We start from the raw sequence: 23,555 nt of genomic DNA on the forward strand, positions 1-23,555 counted from the left end.
TCTCTCCTCCTCCGGGGTCTTTTTGTTGAATGGGATTGTTAGGGCGACAGGCACACTGCATTTTGGGGTGGCTTTTCAGTCTGCAGGGGTGCAGGGAGGGGGGAGTTGTAACGGGTTTTGGTTGGGGGGTGGGAGAGGGTGTTTGTGTTCGTGTTTTCTTTTCTCAAGGCGGCATATTGGTTCTTTCTCTGCTTCAGGTGTCCTGCTCTCTGTGGGGGGACTCATGCAACTCTTGTGGGGATGGGGGGTAGTGGGTTGAGGTTGATATCTTGGAATGTCAATGGATTGGGGGATCGTATTAAACGGGGTGTTGTACTGCAATATTTGCGTCGTTTGACCCCTGATGTGGTACTCCTGCAGGAAACGCATTTGGTCGGCAATGTGTGTCATGCTATGAATAGGTGGGGGTACCGATTGGTTGCACACTCCGGGTTCACCACTGGTTCCAGAGGGGTTGGTATTCTGGTCCGGTCTTCCCTCCCACTAGAGATTGATAATGTCATCCTTGACGACAGAGGGCGTTATGCCGCCCTAACCGGTAGGTGGGAGGGTAAGACTCTTTCTTTAGTCACAATATATGTTCCCCCAGGCCTCCAGACCTCCACTTTCTCTGATGTTGGTCGGATGTTGCTGGAACTCCCCGATAGTCTTCTCCTCATGGGTGGGGACTTCAACTCCGTGCTATCCGGCGATCTGGATCGCCACTCCCCCCCCCCCCCCCCGGGCCCTTCCCGTTTCCCAATCATGGCTTGGTGGATTTTTGAACACCTTTGGTTTGGTGGATTGCTGGAGGTTAATGCATCCGACGCAACGTCAATACACCTTCCACTCCGGGGCTCATGGGAGTCTCTCCAGGCTTGATTACTTCCTCATGCCCGCAGCCCAGTCCCCCCACGTTGGGGAGGTAAGACACTTGGCCCGGGGCATTCCAGATCACTCCCCTGTGTGGCTTCTTTTCGACACGGGGACGCAAGCCGCGGGGTGGATCGCCCCTATTAACCCTTGGCATCTGCGCAACCCCAAGACTCGCAACAGCCTCATTAAGTCGCTCGACCACTACTTCCTGGAGAACGAGGGGTCTGTTTTGTCCTCAGTGTCCCTGTGGGAAGCCTTCAAAACTGTTATTCGTGGACAGGCCCTATCTTTAATAGTCGAGACCAAGAAAGCTAGGAATGGGGAGGTCGTGAAGCTGGAGGCCGAAATACTGGAGTTGGAGGCTGATCTAGACTTAGGTGTCACCCAGGATAGGCTCCACGCCCTTAGCTTGAAACAGTTTGAATATAAATCCCTTGTTACGGATGCTGCCAAGACAATGTACAGGGAACAGCAAGGTATGATGTCGGGGATAAGGCGGGTAAATTGATTGCATGGCTTGATAAGAAGGAGAGAGTGAATCGTGTGGTCCCTGTGCTTCAGAATTCGGACGGTGTGCTTGTGACTGACCCTGGCGAGATTGTGGAGTGTTTTGCTGACTATTTTCGTGTGGTCTACTCCCCGGTGTCCGATAGAGATTAGGATGACTCTCGTTTCTTGTTGAGGGACATTGCGCTGCCCTGCTTGTCTGAAGAGGATCGAGAGCGTATGGAGGCGTCGTTGTCGGCCGACGAGATTGCTACCGCGATTCGTTCCCTTCGTTCTGGCAAAGCTATGGGCCCCAATGGATTGCCTAGTGAATTGTACAAATTGCGCCCGGATAAAGTCGCACCGTTTCTCCGTGATATGTTTCTGGAGTCGCGTGAGCTTGGTTCCCTCCCTTGTGACCAGCATCTGGCCACTATAGTTGTGATTCCTAAGGAGGGCAAGCCTCGTGATCGTTGTGCCTCATACAGGCCTATTTCCCTATTGAATGCTGAACCGAAGATTCTCGCCAAGGTCCTTGCTAATCGCTTACTCGCTGTCATCTGTGACCTGATTCATCCGGATCAATCTGGTTTCATTCCGCACCGGAACACTGCTCTCAACTTGCAGCGCTTACATGGCGTTCTCGCCAGGGCGGAGTTTCTCTCTGAGCCGGCCATCTTGGCTTCCTTGGACGCCACGATGGCCTTTGATACGATAGAATGGCCATATCTTTGGGCCACTCTGGCGAAGTTCGGTTTCGGTGCGGGATTTATTAGTTGGGTGAGACTTCTATATACGGATCCGCTAGCTCAGGATGTTGTCAATGGTAGGGTGTCCCAGCCCTTCGCTCTCGGGAGGGGTACTAGGCAGGGGTGTCCGTTGTCCCCCCTGCTCTTTGCTCTTGCTCTCGAACCGCTTGCAGCCTGGCTCCGATGGGAACCATCGATAAAGGGCATTCAGTGGGCCCCTGACTTTGAAGACCGGGTTTCGTTGTACGCCGACGATATTCTTTTGTACCTCACCTCCCCGCGTGAATCCCTTAACGTCCTATTTGACGTCCTCACTTCTTTCGGTAAAAACTCCGGTTTGATCATTAATTGGTCTAAATCGTATGTGTATGTTATCTCCGGTGGCCTTCCCCCCTTACCGAATAGGTTTCCCATTCAAATGTCGCAATCCGGTTTCAAGTACTTGGGGGTCTACGTATCATTGGACCCGGCGGTCCGCCACGAGCATATTCTCCTTCCCCCTCTCCGGCGATTGAAGTTGGACGTGGCTCGGTGGCGTAGATTGCCGTTGTCGCCACTCGGTCGAGCGGCACTTTTTAAAATGATGTCTCTGCCCCGATTTCTCTACGCACTCCAGAACTCCTTTGATATTATTCCGGCGGCCTACTTTCGGGAGGTGGAGGGTTTACAGAGGAGACTTGTTTGGGACGGTCGCGCACGCATCACTCTGGCAAAACTGACTCTCCCCTGGTATGACGGGGGCATCGCGCTCCCGGACATCAGGAGGTATTATTGGGCCTCCCAGTTGTCCGCCATCAACCATGCTACGTATGCACCCGGTCCGAATCCGGCTTTTGAGATGGATAAATATCAGTTGCCTGGTGGCAACTTCAACAGAGCGCTCTACTCTCGGACGGCGGGGAGGAACCTAACGGGACCCACTAAGATTGCAGTACGTGTGTGGAAGGATGCCAATGTGGCTGTGGGATGGAATGATCGCCTGACACGAGCGACCCCCTTGTTTGCATCGGACAGATTGGGATGCCTCTGGGCAACTAAAGGTTTTGATAACTGGGATATGATTGGCATTAGCAGAGTGGGTGACCTCTGGGTGAAAGGTGCGGTCAAATCCTTTGCGGTGCTTCAGAGTGAGTATGAGTTGAGTGAGAGGGAGTTCTTCAGATATGCACAGGTCCGCCACGCTTTGCTGTCGGTCTTCGAGGCCGGTACCACAGTCCCTGCATCTTCACCACTCGAGGACCGTATACTTGATGGTCATCTGCCCGATAGTACGATTTCCTTGATTTATAAGAAATTAATCAACGATTTCCTTGATTTATAAGAAATTAATCAACAATCGGGCGGACCTCCTTGTGCGTCTTAGGGAGGCCTGGACCGGAGACGGGTTGGAGTTGGATGACGAAGACTGGCAGTCCGCACTGTCCTCCCCGAAAGAGGTTGCCATTCCTGCCCGTCTCCGTCTCGTCCAGCTCAAAATTCTTCACCGTGTTTATGTGACGGGTCCTCGTTTGGTTGTGATGGGTTTTTCTTCGGATGGGTTGTGTAAGCGCGGCTGTGGAATGAGCGCCACCTTCCTTCATATCCTTTGGGAGTGCCGCGAGGTTGCGGCATATTGGCACCGTGTGCATGCTGTAATGGAGTGTGTCACTGGGGTCGCTCTGTTGCCTGAGGCTCGTCGATGTTTGTTGAATGTATGGGAGCCGAATGACTACAACGTCGCCCAGGCCCGGTGGGCGGCACTTGGGAACATGATTGCAAAGCGGGATATTGCGCAGCTTTGGGGTTCCCGACGGCCTCCCACCGTGTCAGTGTGGAAGGAGAACATGGACTGGTGCATGTTCAGAGAGAAGACGGTGTATCTGGTTCGGGGCAAGCCTGGGGCGTGGGGTAGAATTTGGGGTCAGTGGAACACCTACCGAGGTAACATCTGTACGCCCCCTTTTGTAGATACTCCGGACATTTCTCTGTCCCCCTGATCCTGAGGTTCCTGGAATACTGTACCCTTTTTTGCTGATTGTTCTGACTTCCCCGCTGCCTACCCCCCCCCCTGGTCATTTCTATTGTCCTTCTGATTCTCTACCTGGTATGGTGCGATCCCCCCATCGGCGCTCGACACCGTCTAGACTGTTTCTCGCCTTGAGTTTTGTTTCATTGTTTCTTTGTTTGTTCTTTTCTTTTAAAATTTAAAATATCTGTATCCTGCCTAGCTTCTGAGTTGCCTAGAATATCTCCTGTAACCCTGCTGAACCTCTGGGGATCAGTCGCTGCTTCGTGACGTCCAGCAATTGACATGCATATACTAGCGGCCGGCCCTGGTGGTTGTAGGCCCATATTTGTAATGATGCTATTTTGCACAATAAAGTTTAAAAAAAAAAACAAAAAAAAAACTAGTCACGCAATTATTGAGGAGTAAGCTACACTTCCATGTATTACAATTATCCACCATTTTGCTTCAAACAACAAAGCCGTTGGTCAGCAACCCTTAAAGGCTATCCAGCAGAGCTTCACAATGCTGAACTGTAACTGCTCCCGGGGGTCTAAGAGATCTACCCACACACTGCCGCTCTCCTTTCTACTCCATAAATAATCTACTGGAGATGTGAGACTTTCCATCTACTCCACACACTGTAATAGATAGGCTTTTCCTGACTATATTCAACCAGGCATTGTCCTACAAGAATCTCACTATATTCTACTCAGGGGATGTCTGAAATGTCCTATGTACACACGGTGAAGCGTTCCCTACTCATCACTTAGAGCAGGTCATCTGGCGTATTTTAAGCTATGCTTCAACAAAGTGCTGGCCAACATTAAACATAGGCTCTCAGAAAGTAAAAAGTAGTGAGAAGTCCATGTTGGTATGAACTTATAGGGAATGTACTCTAAGGAATAGTGCCAGATATCTCTGTCCACAATTGTGCACATTACAAAATTTTACAGTGAACCATTCTCCAGTTTAGTAGCTATACACATGGAAGGCTGTCTTTGAATATAAGAATATCATGTGGGCAGCAGGCACAAGCCCGGTTTGACTCTTTGCTCTCCAATAGACTAGCTCAGTTTGGTCCACTACCTGAGGATCCACCCTGCCCTAGCTTTAGTACTTATGGCTATTGCACACGCAAACACACTGATACAAAAGGTCGGAGTGGGAAACAGGATTTACGATCCCTAGTAGTTACACTCATATATAACACTTTATTAGACATGGCATGCCCACAGCTGAAGAAATAAGGCACATGATGTTCTTGCTTTACCTTGACAGCCAGGATCTTGCCACTTGGAACATGATGAGCTCTACAGAGAGAGAGGAGAAATAACGCAATATGGGTTAGCATGAAGCACAAAGCACACTCCGAAGAGATATAGCCCACGTCAGATGTTTAATCCCCATCACAAAGTAGTTACTTCTCAGGGGTTAAGGTTGGTAAAGCTCTTTGATTCCATATTAATGACAGTTTGGCACCCTTAAGTGCGAATTTATTATAACAACAATAACATGTGACTCTCTAATTGTATTACTCTTTTATCCAGATTGATAGGATGTCTAGACTGGAGACCAAATACTGGAACATCTCTTGGACAGCAAGAATTTTAAACTGTTGTTTTGAAATGGGATCCCACCTACCTCCTACGAATAAGCGGCAGCTGGCAATGCTACTAGTCAGCCTACACTGTGGACGACAGCCAATCCCCCAAGGTATGAGGCAGCATTGGTAAAGTCAATAGGTCTCACCTACGCAAGAGCCATTGGCTTTGCTAGTGTGTTTTAGCCATAATGTACACCAGTGAGGCTGCTGTTCAGGACGGTTTAAAGTTAGTTTGCTTAGAGGCGAGTGGCAAAGAGTGGAGTGGCAAAGGGTGGAGCAGAGTAGTACATAGTAAAGCAGAGTGGCAAATAGTGGAGCTGAGTGGAGTGCTGTGGAGTAGAGTGCTTGTCAAGTAGAGTGTCTTGGAGTAAAGTGTCATGGAGTACAGTGTTGTGAGTAGTGTGTCATGGAGTGGAGGGGCATGGAGGGGCATAGAGTGGATGGGCACAGAGTGGAGTAGAGTGGCACAGAGCGGATTAGTGTGTCGAAAGGTGGCAGAGTGGCGCAGAGTGGATAGGTGTATTGTGGAGTAAAGTGCAGTGGCGTGGCATAGTGTGAAGTAAAGTGGCGTAGAAGGATTTGTGTGTAGTGAGTGGAGTGTCGTAGAGTGGAATAGATTGTCAGGGAGTGGAGTGGAGCAAAGTGTTGCAGAGTGGAGTGGCATAAAGCAGAGAAATGTGTCATACAGTGGAGTAAAGAGTGGTAGAATGGTGTGGAGTGGTGTAGAGTGGAGGGACGTGGAGGGGTGTGGAGTGGAGTGGCACAGAGGTTTATAGAGTAGAGTGTCGTAAGGTGGATTGTTGTACAGTGGAGTGTCGTAAAGTGGAGTGGTGTACAGTGGAGAGTGCTTTTTGTGATAGCACACTGCTGTTACAGACAACACACTTTCAATTGAAATGACCATTACATTTGTAAATACGGTGTTACTGTTAAAACTATACAGCACACAAATAAATGATAATGTGGGGCAATGGCATCAGATACGGTATTGATTTATTTTGATCGTATTCGATTATTTGTTTCCAACACACTTCAGAGTTGCAAACAATGTGCTTCATTTGTGCTTTCCTAATTCTGATATATTCTGAAATATTTGCACAGTTCTTTTACAGACATTTACATTTTGTCATGTGCTAGAAAACAAACGTTTCTTTCCCATCCCCAAAACCCAGCAAGATTGTCACATATATCCTCTCACTTGGAAGCCAGAGAAAGAAAAGTAAACACCAAGCTCTCTCACAGAGCCTGACATTTGACCTCTGTCTTTGAATGCACAGCAAATGTGACAAGATAAGGAACACATTTAAAGGCCTGTTTACAAAAAGCAAGCACTCGTGGAAGAATACAAGGAGCAATCAGGTGGGTGATAAATAGGCTGTGAATGCTCCACAAGACGGACAAAGACATACTGGACAGCCTAAAAGACAAAGCCAGCAAATCGAAAGCAAGCGATTGTAATTTACACACCACAAAGCCAACGATAAGCATGTGTGGAATAAATTCCGAGAGAAGCTTTCAGAATGAGCAAAATAAGTCTTTTCACAACCAGATAGCTGCACTGCCTCGTAGGCTTCAACCTAATCACCATACAGAGGAGAGAGATGGAAAGAGAACGTGGATAAAGGACATGGACCGCACAGGTGTGGAAGTGAGCCACACCCTCCTTTGGGAAGATTTGAGTACCAGCACTTTTTTTTTTAAAACAAATTATGCACTCTGAAGCATGGGTTCCAAATGCCTCAACCCTTTTTTCTAGATCTACAGTACAGCACAGAATGGCAAGGTGGGCATGCCTGTTTGGTGGAAGGGGCACAACAGGACTGTCAGTAAAACAGCGACTAAAGTGGGTTGCTTGAACTTACAGCCACGTCTCGGCTCCCAGACTCATGGTAAGATTGAAAAGCATGAAGTATCGAAGGGGTGGGCACAAATGATCAGATCTAAACCAAACAAAGTAATATAAAGGTGCTGGACAAGCAGGCCATCAGCCTAACATCCATTGCTCAGTGTACGCAGAAAGCTGCGGAGTAGCCGCGTCGCTGAAATGCAGTTCACACCCAAAGGGGCATGACATTAACAAGCATTTACAATGCAATGGTCTCGGCATTGTTAAAGTTAGAGCTATTGGCATTGCTCATGACATTATTTTTGTTTATGTTTTTGTTTTTAAAACATTTAAAGAAACGGCATTGTTATTTACAATGTCAATAGCTTAATCACTCTCAAATGCGAGACCTATTGCATTTGCACCCACACACAGAGCCACACACACAAAGCCACCCACACACACAGCCACCCACACAGAGCCACTCACATAGAGCAACCCACACACAAATAGAGCCACCCACAGAGCCACCTACACACACACACAGTTACCCACACACAGACAGAGCCACCACGCTTAGAGCCACCTACAAAAAGAGCCACCCACACACACACACAGAGCCACACACAGAGCCACCCACCCACACACAGAGCCACCCACTCACGTCAGACCTGACAGATAGATGCATGTAAAAAGTTAAAATGAAAGCCATAAAGCTACGGTTGCAATGCACAACTTGGCAATCAAAACCTAAATGTTTAAAGAGGGACAGGATTCGAGGATACATGTCCTACTTTTTAATGCCATGCACCCTGCCTGAAGGGCTATAAGGACTACTTAGAGGTGACATTGTTAGTTAAGCGTAAGGTTTAGACCTCTTGAAAGGGATTATTTTGGCATGGTGAAATGCAGCTTTTACACATCCAGTTAGGCTACAATGGAAGACATGAAGCATGTTTACACTGTTAGTATAGTGGCCGGCACAATAGATGCAGCACTCCACTAGTGGAATCTAACTTACAGATCCTGCGTACACTTTGTACCATATATTATGGAATTAGGTAAAATAAACATACCAATAATTTTGAATTATAACCAATTTCAACATGTTTTAGGTCCGAGCACATGGTCTAGATATCAGTGCTCCTGTAAACAGTCTAAAAACCATTATGTTTCTCGTTCAGACTCTAGACTAACAAACACCACGCTTTTCTTATGAAATCATTCTATTCTTTCGGTCCATCTCGTTAACCGGTATTTCTCTTTGTCAGGTGTGAGAATTGCATCAGGAAACTGTTTCCAGAAAACATTATGGGGTGCAAGTGAATACAATTATCTTTTTTAAACAGAATTCTCTTCATGCCCGCTTTTAAAGTGACTATTTTGGCAATATGCTTTGATGCAGTTCGCAAATAATTCTGAATTCCTCATTGAATTATTGTTTCAAGTTGCTTAAAATATTACAATTAGTAAAATATGGATGCTAAAATAAAGAGAGAGCAAAGAATCCCATAAGACTAAAAAATAGAGGTTAGGAAAAATTAAAGTTCATTAAAATACAACTTAAACCACGGTCTGTTTAACTAAGGTCTTGTTTGAGGTCACTGTGTTTTAGGGTCAAATTCCTCAATTCATAAACATGTTTGCCATTGAATATTCAGGAACTGATATTCATGATATATTCAAATGTTAACAGTGTCTATGAAAGTGCACTTCCTCTTCTGGCTTCTGCTTCAGATGGATAAATATGTTGATGCTTAGCTAAATACATTTTTATTAAAAGATTTAAATCTATTAAATATGATGCTCATAAATTTGACAAACCGGGATATCTCAGACGGAATACGGGTTTTAAACCCTCTGAGAAATATCCCATTTTAATTTTTTTAGAAACATTGGTTTAAGGGATAGTTTGCGTGCCAACATGAATTCTAGGCAACGGCAAAGTAGGTGCAAGATGGATTAGCTTCTATAGTTGCAGAATCTAAAATGAGGCGTTGCAATGGCATTGTTCCTTCAGTCATAGGTATTGTGAAGCGAGATAAACACTTGACTCAGAATACCAGCCTTCAGGTGTCGCTACAAAGACTACAAATAAATAGGGGACGCAACAGAGATAAGGAGTGATTACACATGGCAGCAGTGTATTATAAATCGCTATATTAAAAATATCAGTCATTGTTACATCTCCGCGGTGGCCACATAGGAACTAGCCAAATTAGTAACAACATGTTGTCAAATGTCTGAATATAGAAATCAGGAGCCTGCCCGGGTGCCCTTAAGGACCTGGAGTGCTAGTTAACAAACCCTGCATTTTTCGTTAGTAAGGTGAACTTCATGCTCAAGGGCACGACTTACCTCTGACATGCAAAGGACATTACCGGTTTTAACAGATGCAGGAAAGAAGGCCCTTTCAGTATCACAATAACGTAGAATTAATCTTTTCGGAACAAAGGCAGATCAGAAATGTCAAGAGTTTTACAAGCGGCTGGTGCAGCAAGGGATTGTAGTTATGTCTAGTAGTCGGACAAAAAAACAGCTCTATACAGGAAGCAGGATGGCCTTTGGACTGTATCTTTACTACGCGAATAAAACAATACTTGTTATCCAGCATTTAAAAACTGCAGTTATGCAAATGTCCTCCTCTCCCATTAAAGTGTTTGCATAAAGTATACTCGGCTACTGAGAGCACGGAGAGTGATGTTGCACTGACAGAAGCGAAACCCCGAAAGCATATCACTCGTGTCGGAAGAGATAAAAACAACAGCGGCCGTCTGGACTTCAAGCACCACAGCGAACGCGTCCATGCAATGTCACCCGTCCTTACCAGACAGCGACAGAGCACTTCTAGCCAGAGGAAACATGACTGCACAGAGAGCAGGGACACCGGGTGCACTTCCCACTATAGTACCCTTGAAAGGAGTGATGAACAAAATGGCCACTATCCTCAACCGGAACTTCCGGCAGCGGAAAAAAGGCTGCAGTGGAAAGCACCGGGTCCCGCCTAATCAGGCGGCTCTGTTGGAAACACGGGGGTACTGGTGTTTTCTAGAAGTAGTTTAGAGAGAACGAGGTTTATTGTTGAAGTAATTTGGAACTGTGAAGTATGTATTCGAGATTTTGTAAGCAAGATTAATTGCCCATCTGTCTTTTGCGCAATTGTCATACGAATTTATGTGGCGCCACTCAAGTTTGACCACTCTTTAAGTGGAGCAGAATTATTTTTCAAACATAGAGGCAAGCGAATGTCTTAGATGGGGGTACAGTTTATAGGGGTTCGGCGTGAACTGATGGAAGTATCTCAAAGACTAACATTTGTCTCGCCGCCATACATTTTAAGAACACCGGGTCTTTAAGAGTAACACCAACATACGAGTGTTCTCGGACACATGTATTCTGGGAAATGTAGTTTCTGTGACGCCCGACCTTAGGGAGTACACTATAAACAACACATTTTATCAGATTTTACACTTACAATTGGCCATACTATATACATACATTGTGTTGTACATGCTGCAACTGTGATATGCGCTTAAAGACAACCCAAAAGCGGAAGGCAATCGAGAATTTTTTTTCGATGGATAAATATCGTCAGGCTAAGAAATGGAGGATCTTTGATAACGCGATCGACTTTAATTCAACAAAAACATTATTGTATCACTGGAACAGATACAGGCGTTCTATGCTTCTTTAAGTACATTCACTTTTCAGCTTTCGTAAGAGTGTCAGGATGGCATGGCTGACACTGACCCCAGGACTCCACCGACTTTGTAACCATGTTTCTCCGAGGTGAAGCAGAAATGCCTCGGAGAAACGGAGCGGCATTTTCGGATTCGGGGGCGTGTTTTTCTTTCTCTCCTCTTGCCATTGGCTGGAATGGTTACATTCCAGAGGAGAGAAAGAATCGAAAAAACACGCCCACGAATCCGAAAAAAACGGGGCTTGTTTGGAGAGACAAAGCTCTTCTCCAATGGCTGACCAGCATTTAAGAGGCCAGCCAATGGAGAAGAGGAGAGAAGAGGGGCGGGTTGAAGCCCCACTACTCCAAGTCATTAAATCTCGCGAGCGAGGCTGCGCAAGCGCAGCCTTCGCTAGCCGAGACCTAAAAAGGAGCGGATGACGGGATGTGCCTGCGTGCCCTCTTGAGACAGGGAGTCCAGTGACTTTGTAATATTCTGAAACACAAGAGCCCACACAACGAACAAAAGAAACCTTATAAGCCGCTTCTCAGGAAACACGAGATGCCAGAAAAGGTTACAACAAACCTGTGCAAAAATAGACTTATTTCTGTTGAAATTAAACCGGTCAGACCCCTGACATGCAATGATGCACCATCCCTCTAACCTCAGAGAATAATCTAGGAAAAGAAGAGAACCACATTACCACTGCCAGGGAGGCAGGATGAGTACAGACGAGCAATTTGTCCCCATCATAAACTATCAAACTCTGAACAAGAGAAAGAAGACTATTTTACTAACCTTTTTGATATCACTGGTTGAGAAAGATTAAAAGAGCTTATGAGCTAATACTGAGAGCGCCAAAATGAGCCCCCGAGAACAGAGAAAAAATTATTTATCAGACCCTGAAAAAGTAATTTTCCAACTGGGTTTTGAAGAGTAAAGCACACATCTGAATTGGTATAGGCCCAAATGAATATAGATAAGAACTCCACATGTATCCTTCCCAGACAAAAGAACCTGTATTTTCTATGGTGGAACAGACGATGTTGACATTTTTTAGCACGTTCAGAGGCAAAACCATCTCAAAGTTGATTTGAAGTGGGCTCTTGCACACCTGGTCCTGGCAGGATATTGTCAATAAGTTGTAAATGTCCACAGAATACACTCACCGGTAGTAGACTATTCATCTGATAAATTAAAGGCATGGGCACAGCACCAGGACATGACGATGTTCTTTATAAAAGGAACCTCTACTATTGGACTGATCAGGCCTAAAAACCCGAATGTGTTAAGCCAATGAGTGGCCTTCAGGATCATGGAGCCTCCAGCAAAGCGTCGGCATCTTTTGAAAAATGAGGAACATTGGGGAAGAGGAGTAAAAGAACAACTCAGCTGTAATATGTCCCTGAAGGAAGGGAGGTTTTTGGATATACTTTTCACATTTGGAATTCTGAAGCGATCCGCTGATGGAAATCCCAATCAGTGGAAGGAAATAGGGGTCACAAGTATATATTTCCATCTCGCAATTATTAGGGGCATTGCTAAGCTTGCTCAGAAAGGCGGACTTGTTGTTTGATGTCCTCACTAGCAACAGGATGGTGAGAGTGAATGCCCCTTCCTTGTTAATAAAGAACAAGGTAATCGCGCTCTCCATGACAATCATGGCTTTTTCCCCGAGCAGGAAGGACAAGAAGACTTTTATGTCTAGAAAAAGAGTCTTCCTCTCCAGCATGTTGATGTGAAGAGTGGAGTCTTTTTCTTAAATGCACATCTAGGACTCATTGATGACCATGCCTTGGCGGACCATAAGAGGCAGGAGAAGGCCTCCAGAAGTTTGGCATCTGTGTAACACAAGAACAAGTCCTCCAGGACATGTTACAAGACAGAAGTCATGGCAGACTAACGGTCACACAGTAGGTTCTACTGAGCTACAAGAAAGAAAAAAAATCACACTGTGTACATTTCGAGGTGGCGCAAAGGACAACTAAGGAGGCCACAAGCATCAAAGCTCTCCATTACCATTCTTTGATGAAGGCGCAATGACAGAAGAAGATATAATATCATAAGGAGTATCAGCCCCCACTAAGGGAGAGTGAAGAAGGTCCATGATCTGCCCAGTGCCCAAAACCACTCCAACAAACTTCGACATGCTGAGAATGAACCACGGAAACCTCCCAGGTTCCCTCATAGTCCAAGCTGATATAGGAGCAGCCACACTTGATGTAGGATGCCCAACACCTCCAGAGGTGTAAGTCCCTTGACCAGTTAGTTGGCGGGATGGGATAGTTGGGACCTTGCTGCACCGCCTTACTTAACACTCCTGGGGTCAAAAGAAACCAAGACAGAAGCACCCCATGCTGGTAGATAATGCTTTAGTTTGCATCATGGCAGCTTCTTGTGTGATGGCCATACTAGGGTGTTGTGGAACTGTGCTGTATTAAGGGAAGGAGTGGTCTGATGAAGAAGCTGTACGTTTACAGTGTCACTACACCTCCACTTAATACTGCCTGGTGGTTTCCTAATGTCAAAACAAACTCTTAACTTGCTCCTATTGTTACTTCTGTTTTTTTAATGGTATTATTTGAATAAACAGAAAAATAAACAGAAGGAATATGCTACTTACCAGTATGCATCTGTTCTTGGCATGTAGAGCTGCAGAGTTGTACACTTAGCATAGATCGCCATCTGGTGTTGGGCCCGGATGTTTGCAGTTTGTTTTTGTTCTTTGGACAGTCTTTGGAAGTCACGAGTTTGGTGACTCCTCCTTCGGTCCGTACTGCGCATGGGCTTCGGCTCCATCCTCAGATTGTTTTTCGCCAACAGGGAAATGATGGAGCGTAGTAATAACAGTGAGAAACCCATGTGTGTTGTATCTAAATAAGATGGACTGGAACGGATACAGGTAGCCGGGGAGGCGGGTGGGCGTGTACAACTCTGCAGCTCTACATGCCAAGAACAGATGCATACTGGTAAGTAGCATATTCCGTTCGAGGCATATGAGCTGCAGATTGTACACTTAGCATAGATTATATAGCAGTACCCAACCTTAGCGGCGACCACCGGTATCCGTTGCAGCGGTTTGAAAAAGTGTCTTTAGTACAGCCTGGCCCACACTAGCTTGCTGCTTGGAATGCACATCTACACAGTAATGTTTTGTGAAGGTGTGTGGTGTTGACCATGTGGCTGCTTTGCAGATGTCATCTAAGGGTATGTTCCCTAGAAAAGCCATCGAAGCCCCTAACTTTCTAGTAGAGTGGGCTTTAGGTGGAACAGATAATGTTCTTTTTGCCTTTTGATAGCAAATTTGTATGCACTTTACAATCCACCTAGCTATCCCTGATTTAGAGATGGGGTTGCCTTTATGTGGTGGAGAGAAGGAAACGAACAATTGTTCAGTCTTCCTGAAAGGTTGCGTTCTTTGTATGTAGTACAGCAAAGCCCTCTTAACATCAAGTGTGTGTAAGGCCCTTTCTGCAACAGATTGAGGTTGCGAGAAAAAGACAGGTAATTCCACCGATTGATTGAGATGGAAGGGGGAAATGACCTTGGGCAGAAACTTCGGATTTGTACAAAGTATGACCTTGCTGTGATGTATTTGTAGGAAGGGTTCCTGTATAGTGAACGCTTGTATTTCACCAACCCTTCTAAGGGAAGTGATAGCTACGAGGAAAGCTGATTTCCAGGTGAGGAACTGTAGCTCACATTTATGCATTGGTTCGAAGGGTGGACCCATTAGCCGTGTAAGAACTACATTTAGATTCCATACAGGGGAAGGTGGTGCCCTGGGAGGAATTACTCGTTTAAGGCCTTCCATAAAGGCTTTAATAGCGGGCACTCTGAACAGTGATAAATGCTGTCTGTTTTGTAGATAAGCAGCAATGGCTGCTAGGTGTAGGCGTATGGATGAATATGCCATGTTACACCTGTGAAGATGGAGCAGATAGCATATGATGTGCTGTATGGATACATCTAAAGGGTTGATTGTATTGTTACGGCAGTAGATTACAAATCTTTTCCACTTTGCGGCATAGCATGCTCTAGTGGTAGGACGTCTGGCTTCCATGATAATGTTCATGCAATCAGGGGGAAGGTTAAGGTATCCAAATTCTAAGATTTCAGGAGCCAGATCGCAAGGTTGAGCTGAGCTGGGTCCGGGTGCCTGATTTCTCCATGGTTCTGGGTTAGGAGGCATGGGGACAGGTGCAGTTTTTGATGTGGTACCACCGATAGCTGTAGTAGTGTGGTGTACCACGGCTGCCTGGCCCATGTTGGGGCTACCAGAATGAGTGTGAGGGAGTGCTGCTGTAGCTTCCTTACCACTAACGGAATTAGTGGGAGAGGTGGAAAGGCGTATGCAAATCTGCCTGACCAGTTCATCCATATCGCATTGCCCTTGGACAATGGGTGTGGGTATCTGGCGGCGAAGCTTGGGCATTTTTTGTTTTCGTGGGTGGCGAAGAGGTCTATATGAGGATGCCCCCACTGTTGGAAGAATGGGTGAAGAACTTGTGGATGCGGTTCCCATTCGTGTAGTTGTTGCGTTTGTCTGCTGAGCAGATCTGCCATGGTGTTTTGTACGCCTGGAACGTGCTGTGCCAGGAGAAAGATGTTTTGGGGAATTGCCCATCTCCATATGCTCTGGGCTAAGCGGGAGAGCTGGGGAGAGTGTGTCCCCCCCTGTTTTTGGATATAATACATTGCAGTCATGTTGTCTGTGCGAATGAGGACTGCTTTGCCCGAAATCTGTTTTTGAAAAGATTTTAGGGCTAGAAAGATCGCCAAGAGCTCCAGATGGTTGATGTGGAGCGATTTTTGCTGTGGCGTCCATAGACCTTGCATTGTGAGGTGTAAGAGGTGCGCTCCCCAGCCGGAGAGCGATGCGTCCGCTGTTAGAATCACCTGAGGAACAGGGGTCCAGGAACGGCCTCCCTTTGGAAAGGTTTGTGGTGTTCCACCACTGCAGAGAGTGATGGGTGCGGCCGTCCACCAACACCAGATCCGTCAGCTGACCCTGGGCCTGGTTCCACTGTCGTGCTAGGCACTCTTGAAGTGGACGCATGTGGAGTCTTGCATGGGGCACTATGAAAATGCAAGACGCCATCATTCCTATGAGCTTCATAAACACTCTTGCTGGAAGAGAGTGTTGAGGAAGGAATGTTTTGCGCAAGGCTTGTATGCTTGCGATCCTGGCTGAGTTTGGATAGGCAATACCTTTGGAGGTGTCTATAGTTGCCCCGAGATATTGCTTTGTGTGAGATGGTAGGAGGTGGGACTTTTGGTAGTTCACCGTGAAGCCTAGCCGGTGGAGTAGTTGAATGGTGCTGTTGGTGTGTTGCACACATTGGTTGTAGGACGTGGCTTTTATGAGCCAGTCGTCTAGGTAAGGGAAGACGTGAATATGTTGACGCCTGAGGTGTGCTGCTACAACTGCTAGGCATTTGGTAAACACCCGTGGTGCGGTGGTGACCCCGAAGGGGAGAACCGTGAATTGGTAATGCTGACCATCCACCACGAACCTGAGGTACTTCCTTTGAGAAGGGTGTATTGGAATAGGAAAGTATGCGTCCTTCAGATCCAAGGTAGTGAGAAAGTCTCCCTGACAGAGGAGCGGGAGGACTTGTTGTAGGGTGACCATGTGGAAATGGTCTGAATGAATGTATGCATTTATAGGCCGGAGGTCCAGAATGGGCCTCAGGGTCCCGTCTTTCTTTGGTATAAGGAAATACAGGGAGTAGACCCCTAGATTTTGCTGATTGACGGGGACCTGCTCTATAGCGTGTTTTTGGAGGAGGGAGAGCACCTCCTGTTTGAGCAGTGTGGAATGTTCTTGAGACATTGGACGGTGCCTTGGTGGGATATTGGGTGGGGTAGATGTTAGCTCGAGACAGTACCCTGACCGAATAATTTGGTTCACCCATTTGTCCGATGTTATGGATTCCCATGCGTGGATAAATTTTGTAGTCTGCCCCCGACCGGAGTGGGATGGTCTGGGGGGAGTGAAGGGAAGTCATTGTGCGGGCGGGGTGGCAGAACGGGTGGTGTTAGTTTTGCCCCTGCCCTTATTGTTGTTGCCTCTGTAACCACCCCTTTGGTAGCCCTTTGAAAAGGTATTTTGAGGAGGGGACTTGTAGGAGGTAGAGGCGCTATCGGTGGAGTAGCCTCTGCCTGTGCTACGAAAGGATGAGCGTCGAAAGGAGCGTTTAGGGGCCTGTGACTGGAGTGCCCCCATAGACTTTGCTGTGTCTGTGTCCTTTTTCATCTTTTCTAATGCTTCGTCCACCTTTGGCCCAAAGAGAGTTTGTTGGTCAAAGGGGTGATTTAGTATGGACGCCTGGACTTCAGGCTTGAACCCTGAGATCCTGAGCCAGGCATGGCGACGAAGCAGGACACTGGTATTTATGGCTCTAGAAGCAGTGTCGGCTGCATCGAGGGCACACTTAATGGAGGTGTTCGTAATTAGTTTACCCTCCTGTATCAGGTCATGAGCCTTGCGTTTGTGTTTTTCGGGGAGGTGCTGCATAAGAGCCTCAAGCTCGTCGTAGTGTGCTCTGTCATAGCGCGCAAGTAGCGCTTGTGTATTTGCAATGCGCCACATGTTTGCAGCTTGGGAGGCGGTGCGTTTGCCAGACGCGTCTAGAAGTTTGGATTCCTTATCTGGCGGTGGGGCTTCTCCTGAGGACTGGGAGTTAGCCCGCTTTCTAGCTGTGGACACAACTAGGGAATCTAAGGGAGCAGGGCCCTTAATGTATGCAGGGTCTGTGGGTGCCGCCTTGTACTTCTTTTCTATTCTAGGGTTCAATACCCTGGCCCTGACAGGGTCTTTGAACACCTCTGCAGCATGCTTGGTGACACCTTTAAGCATGGGCAAGATAGACGTGGACTTGTCCTGAATGTCAAATGTGTCCAGTAGGAAGTCGTCTTCCACTGGTTCACTATGCATTTCCACCCCATGGTAGTGTGCTGCTCTCTGCACTAAGTGGTGAAACCCTAAGGAGTCCTCAGGGGGAGACGGCCTGGATGGGTATAGGTCGTCCTGAGGCATATCTGGTATGTCAGGGTTTTGGTAGTCTTCCCATGGGTCTGGGGTCCCCGGTGGAGTGGGGTCCATTGGGGCGTCCGCCGGGTCATAATCTGGATCCCCGTAATCCGGATCTGGGGACGGGGTCGGGGAGCGATGAGGTAAGGGTGGCGGAGACCTGGGAGGGGGAGGGGATGGAGGAGGTGGAGGAGGCAGAGGAGGAGGTAGTGGGGAGGGCACTCTGAGAGGAGAAGTAGCAGAGTCCTTCCGCTTGGGCGGTGGAGGAGGAGCCGGTGTGTCAAGACGTCTTTTCTTGACAACTAAAGTCAATAGCCCAGTCTTTGGATCCTTAAATAGAGTCTTTTGCAAAGGGTCTGGTGTAAAGAGGTCCAGTGGCACCGAATCGTCCGCTGGCGCCGATGTTTTCGGAGCCGAGGATTTCGATGGTTTCTGTGCGCCATGCTTTTTTGGAACCTCCGGTTTTTTCGGCGTCGAAGGAGTTTTCGGTGCCGGAGCGTCGGTGCGGACAGATTTGTGTTTGTGTTTTGTCGGCACCGAGAGTCCAGGCTTCGGCACTGGTGGCTTCGGAGTCGAGCTGGGTATCACTTTCTTCGGTGCCGGATGGGGTTTATCGGCACGAGGCGTCGGCTGGCTCGAGCCCGAGCTGCCGTGAGACTTCTGAGGCTTCGACACCTGGCCCGAAGGTGGGGTGATAGAAGCTGTGTGCTTGGTTTTACCCAGGCCTGCAGGCGAGGGTGTAACCTGAGTCTCTTTGGTTTTGGACACGGGGGTGGGAGGGGGTACAGTGCTCAAGACCCGCTGCGCCGGTGTGATGTCCTCCACGTCGGAGTCGTCGGCCTAGGAAGCGCTGACGACGTCGTCCTCCTGCTCGGCGTGTAGTTGCCCCGAAGCTCCGGCGTCGTCTCCGAAGATGTACGGTGGAGCTGCGGTCGATGAGTGCGCCATGGTGCGTCGAGCTCTTCGATCCCGGATGGTCTTTTTTGATCGAAAAGACTTACAGGCGGGGCAGTCTCTAGCCTCGTGTTCTGGAGAGAGGCAAAGGTTACACACCTGATGGAGGTCGGTGTGGGGAAATTTAGACCCACATTTTGGGCACTTTTTGAACGGAGTCCTTTCCATCGGCCGGGACCGGAGTCGAGGAGGGCCCGAAGGCCGGTGCCGATGTACGGGATGGAGAAAAGTGCCGCTTCGAGAGATGAAGATATGATGAAGAAACTCGAAGAACGAGGATTTTCCGTCGAGGCTGGAACCGTAGAAGTTCGAAGCCGGAGCACGAAGTATCACATCCGAGCCCGATGGCGGAAAAAAACAATCTGAGGATGGAGCCGAAGCCCATGCGCAGTACGGACCGAAGGAGGAGTCACCGAACTCGTGACTTCCAAAGACTGTCCAAAGAACAAAAACAAACTGCAAACATCCGGGCCCAACACCAGATGGCGATCTATGCTAAGTGTACAATCTGCAGCTCATATGCCTCGAACAGAATGTTAAGTTAACATAGAAATAATAGTCTGAAAGTTTTCCAGTGGTAGGAAACAAGAAATATTGACAGCAATACGTTCAGAGAAGTGTTCAGCACATTTACCAACGTGGACCGACCTTCTTCCTGGATAGGAAGAGGTTAGTTGCCGTTCAACTGTTCAGATAGTTACGTATATCACACCGCTTTCACCAGCCAGTGATATCGTTTATTGATTTAGAGTACAATCTAATGGTGGGCGCAGGAATCTCTTTCATTTATGCCTTCTTGCCAGAGTTTTCATTAGGGACCCTTCTTTGTAGCGAGTGTATTGTGTTGGGTCTTTTCGTAAAAATGAGTCTCAAACCTATAGCATGATACGTGTAACATCTTTTCAGTGGACTTGGGTGTAGGCGTGGTATGCATTTCCAGAGACCCATTCTAATCGCAGTACCCACTGCTGAATGCAGCTGTGGCACCACATACTGCCAGATGTCTGCCACAACCGAACATGGCCAAACTATCTGTAGAAAATGCGCCTCACCTTTTTTACATCTAGGACAAGTCCCTGTATATGATACGTGCATTTTACAAAGGACTTTGGGGCAAGGTAAACTCTGTGTACATATTTGAAATATGTGAGGCGAAATCTGGAGTTGCTTGTGGTGTTTTTCTTCTATCCCATTATGAATATGTGATCTGCAGTTGACAGTCACTCTCCTATTTTCTGTTCATCTCCTAGGGTCAGAGTGTGCCTTCCGCTAAGCAAGACTCTGCTCCTAACACTACTTAAATCATCTCTCGCACATGCCTTGAATTGGACTATCCTGCGCTCTGGTCTGGTCATTGGCACCAAAAAGCAAAATGTTGTGTGCTTTTTTGTTTAACTGTGACGTGACCAAGCAGTTTGGGCTAAACTACACTAGACTAGACTCAGGGCCTGATTAAGATCTCAGCAAACGGGTTACTTCGTCACAACGCTGACGGATATCCCGTCTGTTGAAATATAAATCCCATAGGATATAATAGGATTTATACTTCAGCAGGAGGGATATCCGTCACCGCTGTGACGGAGTAACCCGTCGCCATGAGCTAAATCAGGCCCCGATTTGGGACCGGCCAACGACAACCAGCATATGAATTCTCCTTATGTGTAATGTCACAAACAAGATAAAGGAAGGAATGAAATGCATCCAGAATAATTACCAGTGGTTCTGACTGACTTCTGCTTCTCAGTTAAACACTTATGTGCTGTTGCTAACAACATTGTGGTTGAAGGCACACCTATGTACAGGCTTTGTACCCCACGGTGCCAGACTTGTACCTTCCTTTACACTGGGACATTCTTTATTGGATGAAGGATGCTAACCGCCAGCCGTTGCTCTTGGCCGCAGACTCATCATACAGGAAACCGGTGGATTTGCAGAGCAAACCCAAGGTTTCATATGTTGAAATTCACTGCCCTATAAATCTCTCACTGCTGAATTCCTGGCCCAGTACACCTCCCTACTGCCCCCACCCTCCCGCTCCCGTCAATCCCCTCTTCCTGACAGTTTCTCTGCAGTTCTGATAATGTTCTGTTTTTGCACCCTGGTTATCATTTCCTTCAAGTATCGTTGCTTCACTCCTCTCCATGCTCCACAAACCACCTTTGCCTAGCTTGCAAGGCCACACCGACACCTGCTTTTCCTTTACTTGGGAAACCCTTTTGTAACCCACCCGTGACTCTTTGCGCCAGCATCCACGCCTCGCATAGCTTCATCTGGTCAAGCCTCTCTTAACTATTTAAAGTTTGTGCAAAATGTCTACCGACAAAGCCTCAGGATTGCTGTTTGAGGGTGATAGAGTACCCGGCTTTACTGCGAATGTTTATCTTGGATGCATTCTGGCATCGCTCCTCTCACGGTGGGACAAGTTAGGGGCCATGGATCTGCTGGACCCAGCATAGAGCTCGGAATCCCTGAGGAGGTGTGTGCTCTGCCCGCTCTGATCAAAAGACTCGCTTCATTCCTTTCTGTCATCTGTGTTTTAGTTGTTAGGCAAGTTCAAGAGTTGCACACAAAACCAAAGCCACAATTGGATCAACAGGTCCTTGCTAAAATGTCCATTCCAGTTGCCGAATGAAACTGGAGTTTGAACCAATTCTCGTCCACATAAACTCCTCCATGATGCTATAGGAAAGTGTGAAAATAAGTTCACTGAGAAGAGGGGATAGAGAGGCATGAAACAGTGGACAGTGTTTGGCACTGGCAATGGTGCGGGGAATGAGGGTTGACTCTGGTGTGCAGGGCCAGAATCTGGCACTGATGGACAGAATAAGAATCGGGCAATTGTGGAGCGGTCAAGAAGCGTGCACTGGTGATCAGTGTTTGACACTGGCAGGCAGGGAGAGAGGGTGTCACCGGTTTAGTGTAGGGAACTGGCACTGGTGGGCAATGTATGACACTGAAACTAGTTTATAGTGCATGCAGCACTGGAGGGCTGTGTGCGAGGCCTGCTCTGGTCTGCTTTGTTTGATGCTGGCAATGGTAGGGAGTGGGAGAAGCCGACACTGGTGAGCAGTGTGAGAAGCAGGCACTGGGAGGGAATGAGAGAAGCTGGCATCTTCACAATAAGAAATGTAACCTGGAAGAGATGGGAAGTGCATTATTTCCACTACAGCAGCATGGGCTGAATACAAACCGTCTGACCACTGTCTAAGACCATGACTGGTTGAACTCCAGTGACTAAGAGACCGAAATTCATATTAATTAAAGATAGTAACTTTCTCCCTGGGGATTCTTCGATGGCCTTGCTCACTTACATAAAAAAAATCGAAGACAGAGTATATGAAACCAAGTGCCTATCCTAGGGTCTATTCTGTTTCCAATGCTCTTCAGTGCTTAAATATCTAAGCCAAGCCGTACATGTGGCTGACCTGGTGAAAGTTGTAAAACTTGTAGTTGGGAAGTAGTGTTAGGAATGTACAAGTGCTGGTTAGTAAGATAAGTGACTAACCCAACAGTGCTTGTTAACTCATTACCAGGTTAAAAGAACATCTCTGGCAACAAAGGAAGCATAATTGTCAACGTCTATTAATCTAACCATCACCTGTCCTTAATAAAAGAACCACCACTTTCAGAGTTGCTGACTCGGCACCAGTGTGAGTGGATACCATAACACAATCCATCTCCCACAGCACCTAAGAAAGAATAACCAGCATGAGGCGAGATTGCCACCAGACCAGTCAACACTAAGAGACATCACATCGCTTGTTTCATTTATCCCAATACAGAAAGGACACGCATCTTACAAAGAGAAACGTCAGTAGAAGAGTCTCTTCTACAGGATGAGAGGGTAAGACCTGTCACAGGATCACACTGACTTCTACTCAGAACGAGATGGTTCGTCATACCACAAGAGACAGGACCTAAATGGGGCAATTTAACTAATTTTAACTGGCGGAGGATGGTATGCATTTGATTGAGAAGATGGGGCAGACCAACTTTGCCTTTTCCTGCTAAACTAGACGTCCCAAATTGTTTCACTTTGTTTTAAAAAAGTACTTTTTTGGTTTAAATGCATGTTCTTGTGTAAATATTAAAGACGGTTCTTCTTAAAGTGTAGATTTGTGCTGCTACATCATCTCCTTGTGTGCGCCTCTGTTATGTCCTGCTTAACAGAAGACAAACTTTTTATTATCCTTAAGAACTAGAATTTCTGTGTAAAAGGATGGCATTTTATTTTAGAAAAATGTTTTTTATTAAATGAATATACCCGTGCCAATTTTAAAGATTTGCTTCTTACATTGTGTATTATTGCTGCCACAATATGTCCTTGCATGTGGTATGACTGGAACTTCTTACTCAAAGATGGCCACTGTTTGGCTATAG

At 47.0% G+C, this 23,555-nt stretch overlaps 1 protein-coding gene across 2 annotated transcripts in view; it reads right to left on the reverse strand.

Annotated features, from left to right (window-relative positions):
• Positions 1 to 23,555, reverse strand: part of MAP2K5 (mitogen-activated protein kinase kinase 5) — a 1,189,932-nt gene that overhangs the window by 713,135 nt on the left and 453,242 nt on the right. For both annotated transcript variants that reach the window (XM_085644598.1, XM_085644597.1), the window contains one exon: positions 5,348 to 5,387. In XM_085644598.1, coding sequence (XP_085500724.1) covers positions 5,348 to 5,387 — 40 coding nt within the window. The remainder of the gene's footprint in view (positions 1 to 5,347; positions 5,388 to 23,555) is intronic.

The sequence above is a fragment of the Triturus cristatus genome, chromosome 3_1 (genome assembly GCF_964204655.1).
Source record: "Triturus cristatus chromosome 3_1, aTriCri1.1, whole genome shotgun sequence".
NCBI lineage: Eukaryota > Metazoa > Chordata > Amphibia > Caudata > Salamandridae > Triturus > Triturus cristatus.